The 20054-nt window shown below is 36.6% G+C and overlaps 1 protein-coding gene across 2 annotated transcripts in view; it reads right to left on the bottom strand.

The window, feature by feature from the left end:
• Nucleotides 1-20054, bottom strand: part of NPHP3 (nephrocystin 3) — a 43199-nt gene that overhangs the window by 2051 nt on the left and 21094 nt on the right. The window contains exons 14-25 of one of the 2 annotated variants that reach the window (XM_045791768.2): nt 19233-19335; nt 18741-18823; nt 16769-16907; nt 14903-15067; nt 9168-9262; nt 8511-8633; nt 5946-6135; nt 5545-5786; nt 4446-4521; nt 2920-3047; nt 1791-2031; nt 462-587 (exon numbers count right to left, since the gene is read on the bottom strand). In XM_045791768.2, coding sequence (XP_045647724.1) covers nt 462-587; nt 1791-2031; nt 2920-3047; nt 4446-4521; nt 5545-5786; nt 5946-6135; nt 8511-8633; nt 9168-9262; nt 14903-15067; nt 16769-16907; nt 18741-18823; nt 19233-19335 — 1711 coding nt within the window. Of the gene's footprint in view, nt 1-461; nt 608-1790; nt 2032-2919; nt 3048-4445; nt 4522-5544; nt 5787-5945; nt 6136-8510; nt 8634-9167; nt 9263-14902; nt 15068-16768; nt 16908-18740; nt 18824-19232; nt 19336-20054 lie in introns of those variants that run through there. The other variant, XM_045791769.2, reaches the window with a different exon arrangement.

The following is a 20054-nucleotide window of genomic DNA, read 5'->3' on the forward strand; positions in this document are numbered from 1 at the left end:
TAATATCCTTGTACAGATTAAAAATTTATTACTAACATCATGGTAGAAGCATATAATAGACAGTCAGAAACCTAAGTTTTAGACCCAGCTTGGTGACCACTGACCCTAATCCAGTAATGTAAACAACCTGTTTCTTACTGCTCAGTAGGTATGATATCTGCTTTCCACCTATCACAGGCAAACGCCAGAGCTTGAAGATGTATTAGACACAGAGATGTATAGAGTCTTCAGAATTAAAAAAAAACAAAACTTATGCAATGAACTAAAAAATACTCAGTAGGTGTTCTATACTAAGAGGAAGGGATGGTCTTACAAATGTACTTCAATAATTTCTCAAGTACTAAAGGAAGCATTAGTAATCTTAAATTTTCTTTAGTTACTTTTACTGTGCCACATCTATTTCATGTTTATATTTCATACCTTAAAACCATTCAATAAAGAGTTAATATGTGGGAACTTACCATTTGGCTATAGAGAACAGCTAAGTTCACCAGGGCAGTAGCTACACTGGGGTGCTTTGGGCCAAAGGATTTCTGCCGAATTTCAACAGCCAACTCATACAAAGGTACAGCTTTGTCAAGTTTCCCCTAAAAAACAAAAGTGAAATCTACCAAAAATATTAAAATAATACTATCTGATCAAAGCTTTTCCCATAAATAAAATTTTCTATTAAAGAGTAATTTTAAGGAAAAAATTTCAGAAACATCTTCCCCTACTTCAATGGTTCAATTTATAGATAACTGCAATCTAACAGAATATGTAAATAAAGCTACAGTGAATATAAAAACATTTTCTTTGATAATTCAGAAAGCCCCTTTATAAAGCTCACCTAGTATCACTTAGTTCCCAGTGAAGTATAAATATGCCAGTAAAATGTTTGCTACTGTATATAATTTAGATATGGCATCAAAATAAAATCTCATTTCCCACCAAATCCCTTCAAGATTTGTCCAATTTTTTTTTTAAAGATTTTATTTATTTATTAGAGAGCAGAGGGAGAGGGAAGAAGCAGGCTCCCAGCTGAGCAGGGAGCCTACTGTGGGGCTTGATCCCAGGACCCTGGGATCGTGATGTGAGCGGAAGGCAAATGCTTAACTGATTGAGCCACCAGGCGCCCCTCTAATTATTTCTTTTTCACTTGAAATTGGGCAGAAATAACAACGCATCGTTCTTACTAAAGCATTAACTTTGAGCCAGGTTGACCAGCAAGGGTCCCACAAAGTCTAAAGATAGGCTATGTAGCTCTGTAACTGCACTAAATGAAATGAAATCAGACTTCTCTGGCATTTTTTTTTTTTTTTTAATTTTAAGAACAGCTACAAAAATTCCAAACACCACTCAGGCTAGAACCCTATGGCAAAGGATGGTTACATTTCATTGTAGGCAAAGAAAAAAAACCGTGAAATTTAAATGCTCATTTAATCACCTACAAAGATTTCTCCGTCACCTCTGACAACTAGGTGATTTGTTGTGTTTATGGCTGCTTAACTCAGAACACTTACTAGTGGCTAAATTTTAGAACTTCTGAAATACAAGTTCCAATCAGAATGCTGATGAATGCATTTGTATTTGGAATGTATTTTAACAAAACCAAACCAGTACCTTAATTAAGTCTGATATAATGTTTTTTAATGTTCTACTCAGCTATTTGTTTAAAAATTTAATCATTATGATTGGAAAGCTCATAGAAAATAATCTATCCATCAGAAGACAAATTATTTTGCTGACAGTGGTTATGACTTAATTGGTAATATTATAAAACACATAGAAGCATGCCAAGGATTACTTACCATTTTCTTATACAAGATGGCAAGATGCTTCACTGTATAAGCCAAAGAAGGGTGATCAGGAGCTAATGCTCGTCTCCGAATGTCTAAAGCTCTTTCATAAAGTTCTTCTGCTTTATCATACTGTTTCTTTTCATTGCATAGAGCTGCCAGATTATTTAAAGACTGGGCACAGTCGGGGTGATCTGGTCCTAGAACTCGCTCTCTCATTTCTAAGGACCGCTTCAGAAACTGGTCAGCTGTTCTATGAACAAAACCCCAAAATGGTTTAAATAATTTATTCTCTAGAAGTAAGAATCCTTAGCCCGAGTTAGGTGGAGAACTGAAGCATATTTATTCTTAAATCCAAGATAGTTAGTATGAAGGATTCAGCCTAAAGTCCTCTCTCCCTCTTTCCTACCCCACATCCCTTCCTGCCCCTTTTTAAAAATTAAAAATGCTTTCCTGATAGTGTGAAGACCTAAAGTAGCTAGATGATTGCCTTAGTTCTCCACTTGACTTTTCCTAAAAGACAAACCCATAAATATTTTCCAAAACAAATTTCTGATACCTTTAAAATTATCAGACCTAATTCAAAAGATTTGGGTATTCATCGTTTTTCCCTTTCAGGTTACTACTATATCATTTTTAATTGAAGAATTTCTTTCAAAGCTAGCTAAAGTATTTAATATCAAATTTTTCATAGTTTTCTGAACTCCAAAGTAGTCCAAAAACACTTCTTTTTCAGAGTAGAAATATTAATGTCTTTTTGAATCTCCTAAGTCCAAATAAACTGAAGACTAAAACAGCAACCATCTACATTCTATCCTTTATTCTCCTTCAGTGCCAAGTTTCTTCTGTGAAGACTCAAGTACAGTATCTACACAAAATACTTTTTAAAAACATATGAAACATACTAGGGATGCTACAGAATAACTTTTTAGCTAATAAAAGAAACAATGTGACAGGAAACAGTAAAACAAATGCCATGGTCTTTGTTAAGCGTGGCTGTATGTTCATAACCTACCATATGTGAAATCTGGCATGGTTTCTACCAATTTATTCTAGCTTGACTTGATGGAAACAGAAATCAGCTTTGCATCTAAGGGACACAATATACACTTGTTTTCATTATTAGCATCATGGTACTCACTCCAGGTTATTCTGAAGATAGTAGAGAACGCCCAGCTCATTGAGGGTCCGAGCATTGTCAGGTGTGTCCTTTCCTAACGTTAGCTCTTCTAACTGCAGGGCTCGTCTACGTAAGAGGGCAAATCCATACTGAAGCAAACACAATGGAGAGTACATAGTAAGTGCAGTCCTTGATTCTGAAACACTACACTGGAGTTCTAAGAAATCCTTTCTCCTTTTGTTCCCTTTAAAGTAGATTACAGTTATTTTAAGTATCACACTAAATTAAAGCAGTGGTTATTGCAAATGTACATACTTCCACATGGCATCACATTCTAAAATCCATTAAAAGCTGTTTTGTGAAAGTGATGATGAGCTATTTTAGTGAAGTGAACAGAGTCCCAAGTACTTCAAAAAGATCAGGACACAGAATTCACCTGCAGATATTTACCAATTCCATGGCTTAAACACTTAAAAACGCCAGGTACTTAAACTGCACCTAGCACTTGCAAGTAGTAGACAAATAAATCCTGGAGCTCAAATGCACAGTATAGTGAATATAGACAATAATAGTGTATTATAATCATCAAAGTTGTTAAGAGATTAGATCTTAACTATTCCCACCATAGATAGAATAATTATATGATATGACAGAGGTGCTATCACAATGGCAATTATATTACAATATATAATGTATCAAATTAGCATGTTGTACACCTTAAATTTACACAATGTTATATGTCAAATATTATTTAATTTAAAAAATGTACATAGCATTTGAAGTTAAAACAGACTACATTTAGATTTTATCAGCAGATTAGAAAAATGAAAATAATTTTGTGTGTGTGTGTACAAAGGTGAGAATTTCTTTGCATTTGAATCTAACATATTAAATTTTATTTGCTTTTCCTTTACAGAATTGAAGAAGCTTTTTTTTTTTTTTTTTTTTTTTTTTTTTAAAGATTTTATTTATTTATTCAACAGAGATAGAGACAGCCAGTGAGAGAGGGAACACAAGCAGGGGGAGTGGGAGAGGAAGAAGCAGGCTCATAGCAGAGGAGCCTGATGTGGGGCTCGATCCCATAACGCCGGGATCACGCCCTGAGCCGAAGGCAGACGCTCAACCGCTGTGCCACCCAGGCGCCCCAGAATTGAAGAAGCTTTTAAGTCCATCTTCCAAAGTCTAACCTTCAAATGAACTTTATAGTCCCACTTTAAAAAAGTAAAAAAAAAATTTTTTTCCATGTTTACTGAGACATAATTGCCATAAAACATTGTGTAAGTTTAAGGTGTATAACATAATGATTTCATATATGTATATATTGCAAAATAACCATAATATATAGTTATACTTTTTAAAAATCTGCTAAGTTGTACTTCTCAGTAATACAAATAAACGTGTGTATAAGAAAATGTTAGCACTTATATAGAAATCACTATAATATCTGAAGTTCTTAAACATGTAAGGTGTATACAGCTATATTATGATATTCAGAGATGCTCTTTTCCTCTGGTTCAAATCACAATACAAAAGAAATCTCTCATTACCGAGTTGCCTTTTCTCCTTGTAGCCTTCTGACGAATTTTAAAGGATTTTTTCCTAAAATGTTCAGCTTGCTCATATCTTAAAAAAAAATAACAATAAAATCAAACAAAAGAAACATATGTCCAGAGTATTATACTTCAGTGAAATGAAAGCATTCCTTACCTAGTGGAAAGCTTTTTTTGGCTCTTAAATATAGCATAATTTCTAAAAATGACAGTCACATGGAATTAAAAATCTTTAACAAAAACCTTCATAAAACAAAATCTAACAAAACAAACCTAATCCTCCACATAGCTGACATTTAACAGATTTTTAACCGACTGAACTCACCCTGAATCTCTAAAGGATGACCTAACTAAAGGAAAATCTAAAATTTTAGTTTGCTCTACCATCTTCTTCTGTATGTGCTAATTTCTGGTCAAATATAAATGTGAAATTCACAAAAAATTTGTGTGAAATAATACTTCTAGAAATTAAAAGAAAAAAATTCCAATATGTATCATTTACGATACATGATTTCTGATAGAGGAAAAGATGCCATTCAGTGGGTGTCTAATAAATATGAGACTTTTTATTACACCCAGAATTGGTAAACTTTTTCTGGAAAGGGCTACATAGTAAATATTTTAGGCTTTGTGGGCCACATGGTATCAGCTACGACTATGGAACTCTTGAATCATGGAAGCAACCAAGATAATATATAAATGAAAAAAAGTGACTATGTTCCAATACAACCTTATTTACAAAACAAGGGGCCCTAGTGGACTTGACCTGTGGGCAATGGTTTGCCGCCCTGTATTAGTAGTGCACTTAATATTACAAAGCTAGTCAGTGAAGGAGCCCAGAATCAAACCCGGCTATATGACTCCAAAGTCCATGTTCTATCCTCCAAGCGTCTTCAGATGGAGATGAATCTTGTAGTTCTAATTTTCTGTTTACTCCACAAAGACCCAAGACCAAGAGTAACATTTGAACATGGTAGATTCAAAAGAATATTGGATAAGAAAAGTACACAGCCACAAAACAAAGCTTACCACATAAATACATTAAGAACTGTGACTCCCCACCATAAAACCAGAGTATTACTGATTGAAGTCTTACTTATTTTGTTTCTGGTACAAAGTTGCAAGTGCCTCAAGTTCACGAGCAATATGGGGATGTTCTGCACCATAAGCATTTTCGGAGATTTCTAACGCCTGTTTATACAGCTGTTCTGCATTGCCGAACTTCTTCCACTGCACGTACACACTTGCTAGTTGGTGGAGGGACTGAGCTACTCTCGGGTGATCTGGATCTAAAGCTGTTTCTCGAATTTCTAGAGACCTCTGCAAAGGCACCACAGCCTAGGGAAAAGAAAAGGTTAAAGGCCAGTTCAAGTGAGTGAAATGCTGTAAGATCTGCAATCTCATTAGCACAAAAAATGAAAGATGCACTAACTCCTAGCAAGGACAGAAGAGCAAACATGAAAAACCCACCCTGCCCCTGACTCCCAGCTGAAGTACCTGACTGAGGAGGCCTAGATCCTTGAGAAATCGCCCCAGGGTTTCATAAAGATCAGCCAAGCAAATCATGTTCTCCTCGCCTTCGCAGTTTTTCTCATACTGCTTCAATGAATCAAAGTATTCTGCGGCCATTGCGCTTTTGTCCTTGCCAACAAACTGCCAGTAGCTCAGCAGCTCAGCAAAGTGTCCTCTGTTTCAACAAAAAACAGTAATTTAATGAAAAACTTTAAAACCCACTATTGACTGAAAATGCCATAATTCATATCAGGCTATTGACACTTCATTAGCAGGCAAGTATAGTGTAGAGAGAGGTAAGGCTGTCGACTCTGTCATCTGAGTCCATCACTTCCCAGCTGTGTGATGGTGAGCAGGTGGTCTGACCTCCTGCACCTCATCATCCTTATCTGCAGAAAAGGGGCTCACCAACCCGACCTGCCTCAGGTGCTACTATAAGCAGATGATGGCACACAGCAAGTACTCCATAATGTTGGCTGCTGTCGTTAACGTACTTACTAAACACCACATTGTGAGTGGGAGACCTCACACTGCCTACTTTCCCGCTTCACTAAATGCTACAGCTGAATCTAATTCCGTCTCTTTCTCAGCCCACCCAGATGTCCCTCTTTGCCAGTTGCTTTCTGCTCTAAATCTCATTTTTATTACAGCATTATGGGGTTTTTTGGTAATTTATTTATTTTGTAAGATATAATTAACATACAACATTTATTAGTTTCAGGTTTACAACTCATGATTTAATCTCTGTATATACAGTAGTCCGCCTTATCCCTGGTTTCGCTTTCCCCAGTTTCAGTTAGCAGCTATCAACCGTGGTCCAGGAGCACATGATCCTCCTCTGACATAAGGTCAGGTCAGTAGTAGCCTAAGGCTCCATCACAGTGCCTCCTCCATTCACCTCGCTTCCTCTCCTCACTGGGACATTTTATCATCTCATGTCATCACAAGAAGGGTAAGTCAGTCCAGTAAGACATTTTGAGAAAGAGATCATATTCATATAACTTTTATTATAGTATATTGTTATAATTCTTCTATTTTATTATTAGCTATTGCTGTTAATGTCTTATTATGTCTAATTCATAAATTAAACTTCATCACAGCTATGTATGTACAGGGAGAAACAATAATATATAGGGCTTGGTATGACCAGTGGTTTCAGGCACCCACTAGGGGTCTTGGAAAGTATCCCCCATAGGAAGGTGGAGCTACTGTATTGCAAAATGATCACCACAATAAGTCTAATTAACATCCATCCCTATACATTTTTTCTTTTTTTGTGAAGAGAACTTTTAAGAACTACTTTCTTAGCAGCTTTAAAATACGCAATACAGTATTATTAACTATAGTCACCATGCTGTACATTACATCCCCAGGACTTATTTATTTAATAACTGGAACTCTGTGCCTTTCTACTCCTTTTACCCACTTTGCCCACTCCCTACCCTCTGCCTCTGGCAATCACCTACCTCTTCTCTGTATCAAGGGCATGTTTGGCTTTTGTTTGTTTGGTTGGTTGGTTTTTTTTTTTAGATTCCAGATATAAGTGAGATCATACAGTATTTGTCTTTCTCTGACTTATTTCACTTAGCATAATATCCTAAAGGTCCATCCATGTTGTTGCAAATGGCAAGGTTTTGTTCTTTTTTATGACTGAATAATATTCCATTGTATGTGTATAATGTGCACATACATATACACACCACATCTTCTTTATCCATTCATCTATCAATGGACACTCAGGTTGTTTTCTATCTTGACTATTATAAATAATGCTGTAGTGAACATGGGGGCGCATATATCTTTTCAAATTATTGTACTTGTTTTCTTCCAATAAACACCTAGAAGTGAAATTGCTGGGTCATATTGCAGCTCCAGTTTTAATTTTTTGAGGAACCTCATACTGTTTTCCACAGTGGCTGTCCCAAATTACATTCCTACCAACAGTACATAAGGGTTCCCTTTTCTCTACATCCTTGCCAGCATTTGTTATTTCTTGTCTTTTGATGATAGTAATTCCAACAGGTGTGTGGTGATATCTCATTTTAATTTTTAATTTGCATTTCTCTGATGACTAGTGATGTTGAGCATCTTTTCATGTGTCTGTTGGCCATCTGGATGTCTTTTTTGGAAAAATGTCTATTCAGATCCTCTGCCCATTTTTAAATCAGATCCTTGTTATTGAGTTGTATGAGTTCTTTATACATTTTGGATGTTAACCACTTTGCAGATGTATGATTTGCAAATATTTTCTCTCACTCAGTAGGTTGCCTTTTCATTTTGTTTATGGTTTCCTTTGCTGTGCAGCAGCTTTTTTACTTTGATGTAGTTCCACCTGTTTATTTTGCTTTTGTTGCCTTTGCTTTTTGTGTCAGATCCAAGAAATCATCGTCAAGACTGATGTCAAGCAGTTTACTGCCTATGTTTTCTGGGAGTTCTATGGCTTCAGGTCCTATATTAAAGCTAAATTAAAAATGCCGTTTTTCTTTATTATACCAAGCAACTATTTAAATCTTTTCCTGGGGGAAGGTGTTCTACAAGGAAGTTTCTTACCTTTTATAAAGGTTTTGAGACACAAAGAGATTGAGAAGGCAATCATGCAACTTCTGTTTACTTCCCTGCTGCTGAAAAAGCCAAGGAAGTTCATCTGCACTTCTCCAAGTCACTCGGTCCTGACTGTAAGGGGGAAGGGACAACACTCAATAATACCTTCCAAAAAGGAGATTACCTCAAAAGGCTTCAAACAAATGTTGAAGGGAGAAAAATGTATTTGACATCTATCTCTGACTCTTCAAATATATTCTAATACTGAGAAAATTAGGTCAAAATCAGAAACTCTAAGAAATAATCTAAGAAAATAAATACAGTGATATCAGGACCACTAACCAAACTCTCAAGGTATTTTCCTAAAATTGAGCTATTAAAAACCCAATGGTAAACAGACACACACATATTTTTAAACTATTAAACTGGAATAAAATAATAATAAAATGATCCTGCACTGATTTCATTTAAGTTTAAATCTTTAGCATGATATTAAAAGACTTACTTACATAATAATCTCTTGTTCTTTTGACATTAACAGGGGAGATGATTTAATCTTTTCCGTAATAATTAAATTTTTATACATTAAGTTATAAGCTAAGGAAGAGAAGTAAAGACACAGAGGTAAAATGTTTTGCAGAAGAACAATACGGACATTTATAATACCTTAGCTGCATGGTGAAATAGTTGATTAGCTTCTGCCTACATGAAGAAATAATGGTAGGACCTTCCATGTATTCCAGTCTTACTGTTTCCCAAGCCTGGGAAGAAAAAGAAAAAAATATTGCAGTCTATTTTCTGTAAGTCACTGTATATCTAACAATTAATTTATAAAAAGGAATTTATAATTATTTCAATTTTACAGATGTATAATAGAGAAGGCATAAGAATATTTTAAAATTCAGGAAATGTTTATGTGATAAACTGACAGAGAATAAAAATCTCCTGGAAACACTTAAAACACAATTTAACTCAAACTTCTAGTTAATACAGTAAAAATATCAGAAATGTGGATTGAAAAAGTACTGAAGAGTATATTTAAGCAATATACAATAGAGAAAGATAAGCCTGTGAAATTGCAAACACTTCACACCCGCAAATAAAATGCAGCATACTCACACGAAAGACTTCACTGACATTTTGTATACACAAAAGTCAACCATGGTATTGCAGATGGACAAGAATTAAACCAGTCAACATGTCCTAAATATGTGCTAGACATCATGCCTAAGATCTCACTAGGATCAAGGACCACCTCAATCAACTCACTTCACAACCTCTATAGTAAGCTGGAAAAATCTGCCCAAGGCTTACAGAATCTACCCAAGGTTACAGAGCTGTTAGCTGTGAAGAGCTGGATTATGAACTGAGGCATACTGACTTACTGAGTCCAAGCCCTTAAAACATAAATAATGATACCAGCAATTAATAATACATACAATTGAAAAAAACATTTTTTCTCTTTCAGAAAGAAACTACTTTTTAAAGTACTGTAAGTCCCTCTTTATCTCCAGTTTCACTTTCTGCAGTCTTAGCTACCCATGGGCAACCGGGATTTGAAAGCAGATGATCCTCCTTCTGATACTACGGTCAGAAGGTCAGTAGTAACCTAATGCTAGGTCACGGTGCCTACATCATTCACCTCATGTCACCTCATCAGGTAGGCATTTTACCAGTAATCTCACATCATCACAAGAAGGCTGAGTGCAGTACAATAAAATATTCTGAGAGAGACCACATTCACAGAACTTTTAGTACAGTATGTTGGTACAACTGTTCTGTTTTATTATTAGTTATTGTTGTTCATCTCTTACCAGCCCTAAATTATAAATTTAACTTTATCATGGGTATGCACGTATAAAGAAAAACATAGTATATATGGGGCTTGATACTATCCTGGTTTCAGGCATTAATTGGGGGTCTTGGAAGGTGTCCCCTGTGGATAAGAGGGGACTGCTTTAATTGTCATTTCATAAAGGTACTTCATAAAAATAGTATTAGCCAAATTTTACATTTAACCTAAAATCATTGCAAAAAAATTCTGTAATGCCAAATTTCAGATTTCAATTTTTGTCTTGTAATTGAAACACGTACAATAGCATGATACGCTGGCTTTTAAAAAATTTTTATTTTTAAACTTAAATTCAATTAATTAATATATAATGTATTATTAGCTTCAGAGGTAGAGGTCAGTGATTCATCAGTCGTATATAATACCCAGTGCTCATTACATTGTGTGCCCTCCTTAATGTCCATCACCCAGTTATCCCATCCCCCCTACCCCCTCTCCTCCAGCAACCCTCAGTTTGTTTCCTACAATTAAGAGTCTCTTACAGTTTGTCTCCCTCTCTGATTTCATCTTGTTTTATTTTTTCCTCTCTTCCTCGACAATCCTCTGTTTCTTAAATTCTACATGAGGGAGATCATATGATAACTGTCTCTCTGACTAACTTATTTCACTCAGCATAATACCCTCTAGTTCCATCCACATTGTTACAAATGGCAACATTTCATTTTTTTGGTGGCTGAGTAGTATTCCATTACACACACACACACACACACACACACACACCACATCCTCTTTATCTATTCATATGTCGATGGACATCTGGACTTTTTCAATAGTTTGGCTATTGTGGACACTGCTGCTATTAACATTGGGGTGCAGGTGCCCCTTTAGATCACTACATTTGTATCTTTGGGGTAAATACCTAGTAGTGCAATTGCTGGGTCATAGGGTAGCTCTATTTTCAACTTTTTGAGGAATCTCCATACTGTTTTCCTTTTTTTTTTTTTTTAATTTTTTAAAGATTATTTATTTGACAGAGAGAGAGCCAGTGAGAGAGGGAACACAAGCAGGGGGAGTGGGAGAGGAAGAAACAGGCTCCCAGCAGAGGAGCCTGATGTGGGGCTCGATCTCAGCACCCTGGGATCACGCCCTGAGCCGAAGGCAGACACTTAATGACTGAGCCACCCAGGCGCCCCCTCCATACTGTTTTCCAGAGTGGCTGTACCAGCTTGCATTCCCACCAACAGTGTAAGAGGGTTCCCCTTTCTCCACATCCTTGCCAAAATCTGTCGTTCCTTGACTTGTTAATTTAGCCATTCTGACTGGTGTGAGATGGTATTTCAATGTGGTTTTTTTTTTTTTTTTTAAGATTTTATTTATTTATTTGTCAGAAAGAGAGCACAAGAAGGGGGAGCAACAGGCAGAGGAAGAAGCAGGCTCCCCAATGAGCAAAGAGCCCGATGTGGGACTTGGTCCCAGGACCCTGGGATCATGACCTGAGCCAAAAGCAGATGCTTAACTGACTGAGTCACCCAGGCGTCCGGATGTGGTTTTGATTTGTATTACCCTGATGCTAAGGGATGTGGAGTATTTTTTCATGTGTCTATTGACCATTTGTATGTCTTTTTTGGAGAAGTGTCTGTTCATGTCTTCTGCCCATTTCTTGACTGGATTATTTGTTCTTTGGGTATTGAGTTTGATAAGTTCTTTATGTTTTATTAATGTAGTGTATCATGTTGATTGATTTGCAGATGTTGAACCACCCTTGCAGCCCAGCACTTTTGCAGCCCAAGCGGACTAAATCCCACTTGGTCGTGGTGAATAATCCTTTTAATGTACTGTTGATTGGCTAGTATCTTGGTGAGAATTTTGGCGTCCATGTTCATTAGGGATAGTGGTTTGTAATTCTCCTTTTTGATGGGGTCTTTGTCTGGTTTTGGGATCAAGGTAATGCCAGACTCATAGAAACAATTCAGAAGTTTTTTCTTACATTTCTATTTTCTAAAACAGCTTCAGAAGAATAGGTATTAGTTCTTTAAATGTTTTGTGGAATTCCTCTGGGAAGCCATCTGGCCCTGGACTCTTGTTTGTTGGGAGATTTTTGATGACTGCTTCAATTTCCTTGCTGGTATGGGTCTGTTCAGGTCTTCTATTTCTTCCTGTTTAGTTTTGGTAGTATATACGTTTCCAGGAATGCATCCATTTCTTCCAGACTGCCTAATTTGTTGGCATATAGTTGCTCATAATATGTTCTTAAAATTGTTTGTATTTCGTTGGTGTTGACTGTGATCTCTCCTCTTTCATTCATGATTTTACTTCTCTGGGTCCTTTCTCTTTCTTTTTGAAAAGTCTGGCCAGGGGTTTATCGATCTTATCATTTCTTTCAAAGAACCAGTGCCTAGTTTCATTGATCTGTTCTACTGCTCTTTTGGTTTCTATTTCATTGATTTCTGCTCTAATCTTTATTAATTCTCTTCTCCTGCTGGGTTTAGGCTTTATTTGCTGTTCTTTCTCCAGCTCCTTTTGGTATAAGGTTAGGTTGTGAATTTGAGACTTTTCTTGTTTCTTGAGAAAGGCTTGTATTGCTATATACTTCCCTCTTAGGACCGCCTTTGCTGCATCACAAAGGTTTTGAACAGTTGTGTTTTCATTTTTGTTTGTCTCCATGAATTTTTTAAATTCTCCTTTAATTTCCTGGTTTACCCATTCATTCTTTAGTAGGATGCTCTCTAACCTCCAAGTGTTTGAGGTTTTTCCAAGCTTCCTCTTCTGTTTGAGTACCAGTTTCAAAGCATTGTGGTCTGAAAATATGCAGGGAATGACCCTTATCTTTTGATATCAGTTGAGACCTGATTTGTGAACCAGGATGTGATCTATTCTGGAGAATGTTCCATGTGCACTTGAGAAGAATGTGTATTCTGCTGCTTTAGGATGAAATGCTCTAAATATATCTGTGAAGTCCATCTGGTCCAGTGTGTCATTCAAAGCCCTTGTTTCCTCGTTGATCTTCTGCTTAGATGATCTGTCCACTGCAGTGAGTGGGGTGCTGAAGTCCCCTACTACTATTGTATTATAATCCTTGTGTTTCTTTACTTTATTAATTGGCTTATGTATTTGGCTGCTCCCATGTTAGGGGCATAAATATTTACAATTGTTAGATCTTTTTGATGTCTAGACCCTTTAAGTATGATATAGCTTTCCTTTGCTGTCCATTAGCATGACAAATGGTTTTCCATCCCCTCGCTTTCAATCTGGAGGTGACTTTTGGTCTAAAATGAGTCTGTTTTGTCTAAAATGGTCTAAAATGCTGCAGACAGCACATGGATATGTCTTCCTTTTTTATCCTATCTGATACCCTGTGTCTTCTGATTGGAGTACTTAGCCCATTTAGATTTAGAAGAACTATTGAAAGGTATGAATTTAGTGCCATTGTATCACCTGTAAAGTCCCTGCTCCTGTAGAATGTCTCTGTTCCTTTCTGGTCTATGTTACTGTGGGGCATTCTCTTTGCTTAAAGGATCCCCTTTAATATTTCTTGCAGGGCTGGTTTAGTGATCACAAATTCTTTTAGCTTCTGTTTGTCCTGGAAAATTTTTATCTCTCCTTCTATTTTGAATGACATCTTTGCTAGGGAATGTATTCTTGGCTGCATATTTTTTATCATTATGCACCCGAAATATATCATGCCAGTCCTTTCTGGCCTGCCAGGTCTCTGTGGATAGGTCTGCGGCCAGTCTAATGTTTCTATCCTTGAAGGTTATGGACTTCTTGTCCAGAGCCGCTTTCAGGACTTTCTTTGTCTCTAAGTTTGCAAGTTTCACTATCATATGTCAAGGTGTTGACCTATTTTTATTGATTTGGGGGGGTTTCTGTGCCTCCTTGACTTGAATGCCTGCTTCCTTCCCCAGATTAGAGAAGTTGTCCACCATAATTTGCTCCAATACACATTCTGCCCCTCTCTCTCCTCTTCTTCTGGGATCCCAATTATTTTAATATTGTTTCACTTTATGGTATCACTTATCTCTCTAATTCTCCTTTCATGATCCATTAGTTGTTTATCTCTTTTTTTCTCAGCTTTATTCTCCATCATTTTGTCTTCTATAACTCTAATTCTCTCTTCTGCCACATTTATCATAGCAGTCAGAGCCTCCATTTTTATTGCATCTCATTAATAGCCTTTTTTATTTCAATCTGATTATATTTTAGTTCTTTTATTTCTCCATAAAGGGATTCTCTAGTGTCTTCTATGCTTTTTTCAAGCCCAGCTAGTATCTTTATAATTGTTATTCTGCTCTCTAGTTCCGACATCTTACTTATATCCATACTTATTAGATTCCTGGCAGTCAGTACTGACTTTTGTTCTCTTTCTTGAGGTGAGTTTTTCCGTCTTGTCATTCTTATAGAAAGTGATCACTTTTCTATTTATAGAGTTGCAGCTATCCTTTTCTTAGCTCTCTGGTTGGGTTTGCAGGTGTTCAGAATGATCTGATAGCTATCTAGCTGAATTTCTGGGACCAGACAAAACTAAGGTCTCCTACTCCTCTGCCATCTTGGACTATCTCCCAGTATGTTGACATTTCTAAGTAAAACACCTTATTAAAAAACCATTTACCTGTAGATGTTGAAACTTGAGCAAGCCACAACCATAAGTCAATAAGCACATTTTGTGTAAACTGTGAATAAGGGACGTCAAGACAGCCCAGGACAGCTCAGGGTAGAGTTCCATCAGTTCTGACTCACTCACACCATTGTGACTAACATTTATGAGGCACAGAATCTAGGTAGAGAAATGAATTAAGAATGATCATAAGCCATCTTTATAAGTAACAAACAGCCATTAAAATTTCTATAACTCTTTAAGGTTATTAACTTCTTATTCAAACTTATTGTTCAAATGATTTAGTAAAGAAACATATTTCTTAGAATAAAACACACTTTCCAAAAAGCATTAATCAGGAATAAGATAGTGTATATAGCCAATCTAGCATGCCAAAGACAACACACAGAAAAAAGTTTGATGAAAATTAAAACCTCAGCGGGCACCTTGGTGGCTCAGTTGGTTAAGCATCTGCCTTCAGCTCAGGTCATGATCCTGGGGTCTTGGGCTTGAGCCCTGTGTCAGGCTCCCTGCTTAGTTGGGAGTCTGCCTCTCCCTCTGCCCTCTGTGTCTCCCTTCCCCTTCACCTGTACTCTCTAACAAAAAATTAAATCTTTAAAAAAAAGAAAAAAATTAAAACCTCGGGAAATGGATTAAAACTAATAACAAAGTTCCAATTTTGGGAAGATGGTAGAAGAAAATGGTTCTTTTACTATAAATGCCCATTAACATAAGACAGCATATAACAAAACATCTCTAAAACCATAGGTGAGCCTGCAAAAAAGAAAGGGAAATCCCCCAGGTGCCAAAAATGAATAGGAAAGTGAACACTGGAGGGCTAAGTGCTGGACTGCTGTCCCTGGGGGAAGTGAGCATACCGGGTAGGCAGCAGTCTCAGTAATTTAAGGGCTTGGGTTTTCACACCCACAGCAGGTATGGAAGGTAAGCCCTTACACCCAGTAAGGTGAGTAGCTGGAACTAGAAAGCTTGCCAACACCAGGAATCCCAAGATTACTCTCAGTGAAGGGGTGCATGAGAAAATATCAGCCCACAGACCAACCACATAGGAAAGTTTACTTTCAAGCTCTAATAGTTAAGACACTGTGGTATTGGCATGGAATAAGCAAAACTGGAACAGAAGAGCTCAGAAAACAAACTCATGTTAATTTGTGAGTATGATATTCAAATCAGCAGAAAAAATGTACTATTTAATAAAATGAAAAGTTAGCCGGCCATATAATATAAGATTAAAATGTAGATTCCTTCCTCACATAATAAACAAAAATAAATCCATAAGATAAGAATTCACAAAGGTAGAATAAAACTGTAAAACATTTTAAAGAGAAAAAACACATATGAGAACATTTTTACGAGAACAAAATTTTTTTGATAATAAAGAAATTTTTAAAAAAGATATAATAAGCATAAACCACAAAGGAAACTGTTGAAAAATCTGACTTCATCAAAATAAAACTCTGTATAATGAATGATACCAAAAATTAAGACAAGAAACAATTGATATTATTTGCAAATTCTGTAACAGAAGATTTATATTCAGTATGCAGAACATCTAAGAGCTCCTGAAGATCAATAACAAAAGACAATTTAATTAAAACGCACGTAAAGAGGCTTGAAGCAGCAATTCACAGAAGAGGAAACAAGAACAGCCAATAAACATGAACAGATGAAAAATCTCAATGATAATTAGGAAAATGCAAATTTCATGAGATATCACTTCTGGCCATAAGCACACTATGGCAGCCAGCATTCCTGTATATGCTTGAAACATACTTAAGCACAAATTTAAAAATAATCACCATTTTCTTCAATTCACATACAAATGCAAATTTTTGTGAGTTTTATAAGTTTATTATCCTTTACCTGTTTCATTAGTTCTTTATCCATATCATTTGCCAAGGACTCCTGGATAGATCGCAGAGCAAGTCTATATAATGAAATAGTATCTTGACACTGGAAACACTGATGAAGGATTTTATCTAAATTGCCTGCTCTCCCAGCACTGTTGGAATTGAGAATAGATTTAATTTCTTACAGACAGCCAACATCTGTGAAAAATTTGGGGTAGATAAAAACAATGTGGTCTCTATTTTTTATACTTCAAATGATAACAGAAATGTAATAAAACACGATATAGGAAAATGACAGTTTTATGGGGCTGCTAGAGTCATCAATTTTATCCTAATGTACCACTTAACTCGATTCAGTAAACACATTCTGGGAACTTACTATGTGTCAAGCTATTACTGCACATTATGGAACACAGAAATGAGTAAGACTGGTTCTAATCATTTAGAAACATGCTACCTACATACAAGAAGCAGGAAAGTAATTACAAATAAGTGTTATTAGTTAGCCATGCAAGTTAAATTTGTTTAGGGCCAGGATTTAGGAGACATCAGGCTAAAGAAAGTCAGTAAATAGTGTGGTTTGTTTTAAAATATTACGCAATATTTGCCAATAGTTTCTTTTTTAAGTATGGAGATATACAGAGAAGAAAAAACAAAACAAAAGGTCTGTAGTCCCATCCCTCTCTATAGGCCTAATACCCTTTCTAAAGGCCTAATATATATGGGAAGCCATATCAGATTTCTTTCTAAGTCAGCATGACTGTACATAAATTTTGTTTAAACCAAAAGCCTGATTTATGGTCCTCATCTGCCTTGCAAATGAGTAGCCTAAAGGAAAACCATCTTGTCCTTAAGATATGGACCAATGCTCCCACCTCCTGCATTTTTTGATGCTCAGATGCATGATTCCTGCCTATATGTTAATCTATAATTCTTCAAGCTTTTACAAGATGTAAAAAAGTTATATAACCCTATAAGAACTCTTCGTTCTCCAGAGCACCTTCTTCCCCGTGAAGATTGTGTTTCCGGGCAGCTGTCCTAACTTGGGATTGAATAAAACTGTCTTTCTTACTTTTAGAGATTCTAAAAGGTTTGTTCATTTTGTGCTGACACTCTTAAAATAGCTGGAATGTGTGGAAAGGGACTCCCGCTCTTGAACTGGACTCAGGCCAGCTTCTGATGCTCACAGAAGCCAGACGCACTGCCCAAAGTGGAGACGGTGGGAGAGGACGGTGGGAATATCATGGGCAATTCAAAATTGTAGACGATGTTTTCACTGCAAATCTGGTGCTCAAGATAAGAATGTGGAATTAAGAGCCAAGAGTACTAGACTCAGTGTGTAGAGTAGGAGTTGCACTGGGATTACTGTCTATGGCGACGATTGCCAACACCATATTCATCTTCCTTGCCTCTGGTTGTGAAGAGACAAAGTACGGTGAGGCTGTACTGAAGAAGAAACATAGTTACACTCTGTAAGGCTTACTTAAAGGCAAATGACTAAAGGGTATCTGAAACAGAAGAATCTATTTTAAGATAAAAGGTTTATCAGGATTTGAGGACAGAGACAATTAAAAATTCCTACATACCTACCTACTAATATTCAAGGACACCCCAAAACAGCATGTGTTTGCCTCAGTTGTCCCTCACTTTCCCAAAGCTAGGGGCCTTAAGCAGGTGACAAGGAGCACTCACAGGCCCCCAAGGAGGGCAAAGATGGCCTTCTTTGGCAACCCTCGACAGGGAAACAGTTAATTTGATGAAAATTAGACAACTATATCCAACATGTTCTTCTAATTCACGGGCTAGGATCAATCCACAGTCACGAGTCACATTCTCACAGGAGTTAGTATCACTGTTAGAATCAACAGAATCTGATGTGAGTGGCTCAGAGACTGCCGCAATGATTGTTCTCAGTTTCACAAGGTGAGGAAGCAGTCTGCAGCAAACACAAAACATGCAGATCATGTAAAATCGCCACCACTTACCGTGCAATCATTTTGCCGAAAAGGGTGACATAAAGGGCATTGCAGGTCGTAGCAGAACGACAGTGTCGTTCTAGCTGCTTCTCCTGAACCAGTTTAGCAAAACACAAAACAAACAAAACAAACACAAAACCACCCTGGAATGAAACGGTCTTTACTACAGAGCCATCAACAAATATCAATGGCAGAAATGACACGGTTCCCACCACCTCGTCAGCGGCATCACTGCCACGCGGTGATGGACAGCAGATGTTCTTTTGCTTTTAAACATTCCTGCTTAATATAATATAGTAAAGCAAAACTTAAGCCCAAAATGTTTTTTATTGCTTCTTTTATATTTGTTAGTAGTTTAAGAGCCAATGCATTTAACAATTAGGAAACTTCAATTTTCCTTAACACAATAGAGAATTCCTATTTTGAATTTTAAGTCTCATTTCAGTGTTTTATAGGAAAGCTGATAGAGAGTAAAAGAGCAACAAAATTAAAAGTACTTACCTGCTCCTTACTCAATTTAATGTCCACAGAGTGGCATTCTGCAATTATAATAGATTTTGCATCTTTTGGATTTAAAGGATCAAGATGAAGTGTAGGCCACAACCTTTTATTCAAAGAAAAAAAAATAAAATTCTCTTCTAATAAGACAATAAAAGCTATAATCTACCCAAACACAAGTCAAAATCCATTACAAGAATTTTTTATATTGCCTTTATAAAATAAACAATACTAATCTCTGTTAGTCTTATTAGGTAATATTATTTGATTCATTCTAACGTGTATAGCATTACTTTCGGCAATTAATCCCAACAAGACTTTTAAATAGCATATACATTAGGTAGTAAAGCGGTAAAACATTTCCAGTTCTATGTTCCATACTAGGAATAAAACTAAACAAACTAGTACCTATGAAGAATAGTACAAGGTAGTGTTTGCCTACAAATTACTTGTAAGCCAACTGGAATGTAATCATTCTGCAGACATCCATTCTCAACAGGGTACTGAAAATTGTTTCAGGGTGGGGAAAAAGAATCTTACTTTTTTTATGTATAAAGCACAAATATACACATGCATCTGTTTATATACATAAACTGATATACAGCATATGGATGGTACTAAAATTTCTAGGAGCGAGGGAGGTGATTAGGAAGAAAATGTGTAAAAAGGCTCCTAGGGGGACAAAAATAGGTTGAGAAACACTGCCCTACAGAATTCAATCACTGTATTCCTTTCTTGAGGACTGCCAAAGTAAGCGCATGTTTCAGGATAACACGTGTCTGGTCCATTACTCATAGCCTGGCCCTCTCCCTATTTTTCTCCCCT

The sequence above is a fragment of the Ursus americanus genome, chromosome 20 (genome assembly GCF_024610735.1).
Source record: "Ursus americanus isolate L20-20 chromosome 20, mUrsAme1.1.p, whole genome shotgun sequence".
In the NCBI taxonomy this organism is placed as follows: Eukaryota; Metazoa; Chordata; class Mammalia; order Carnivora; family Ursidae; genus Ursus; species Ursus americanus.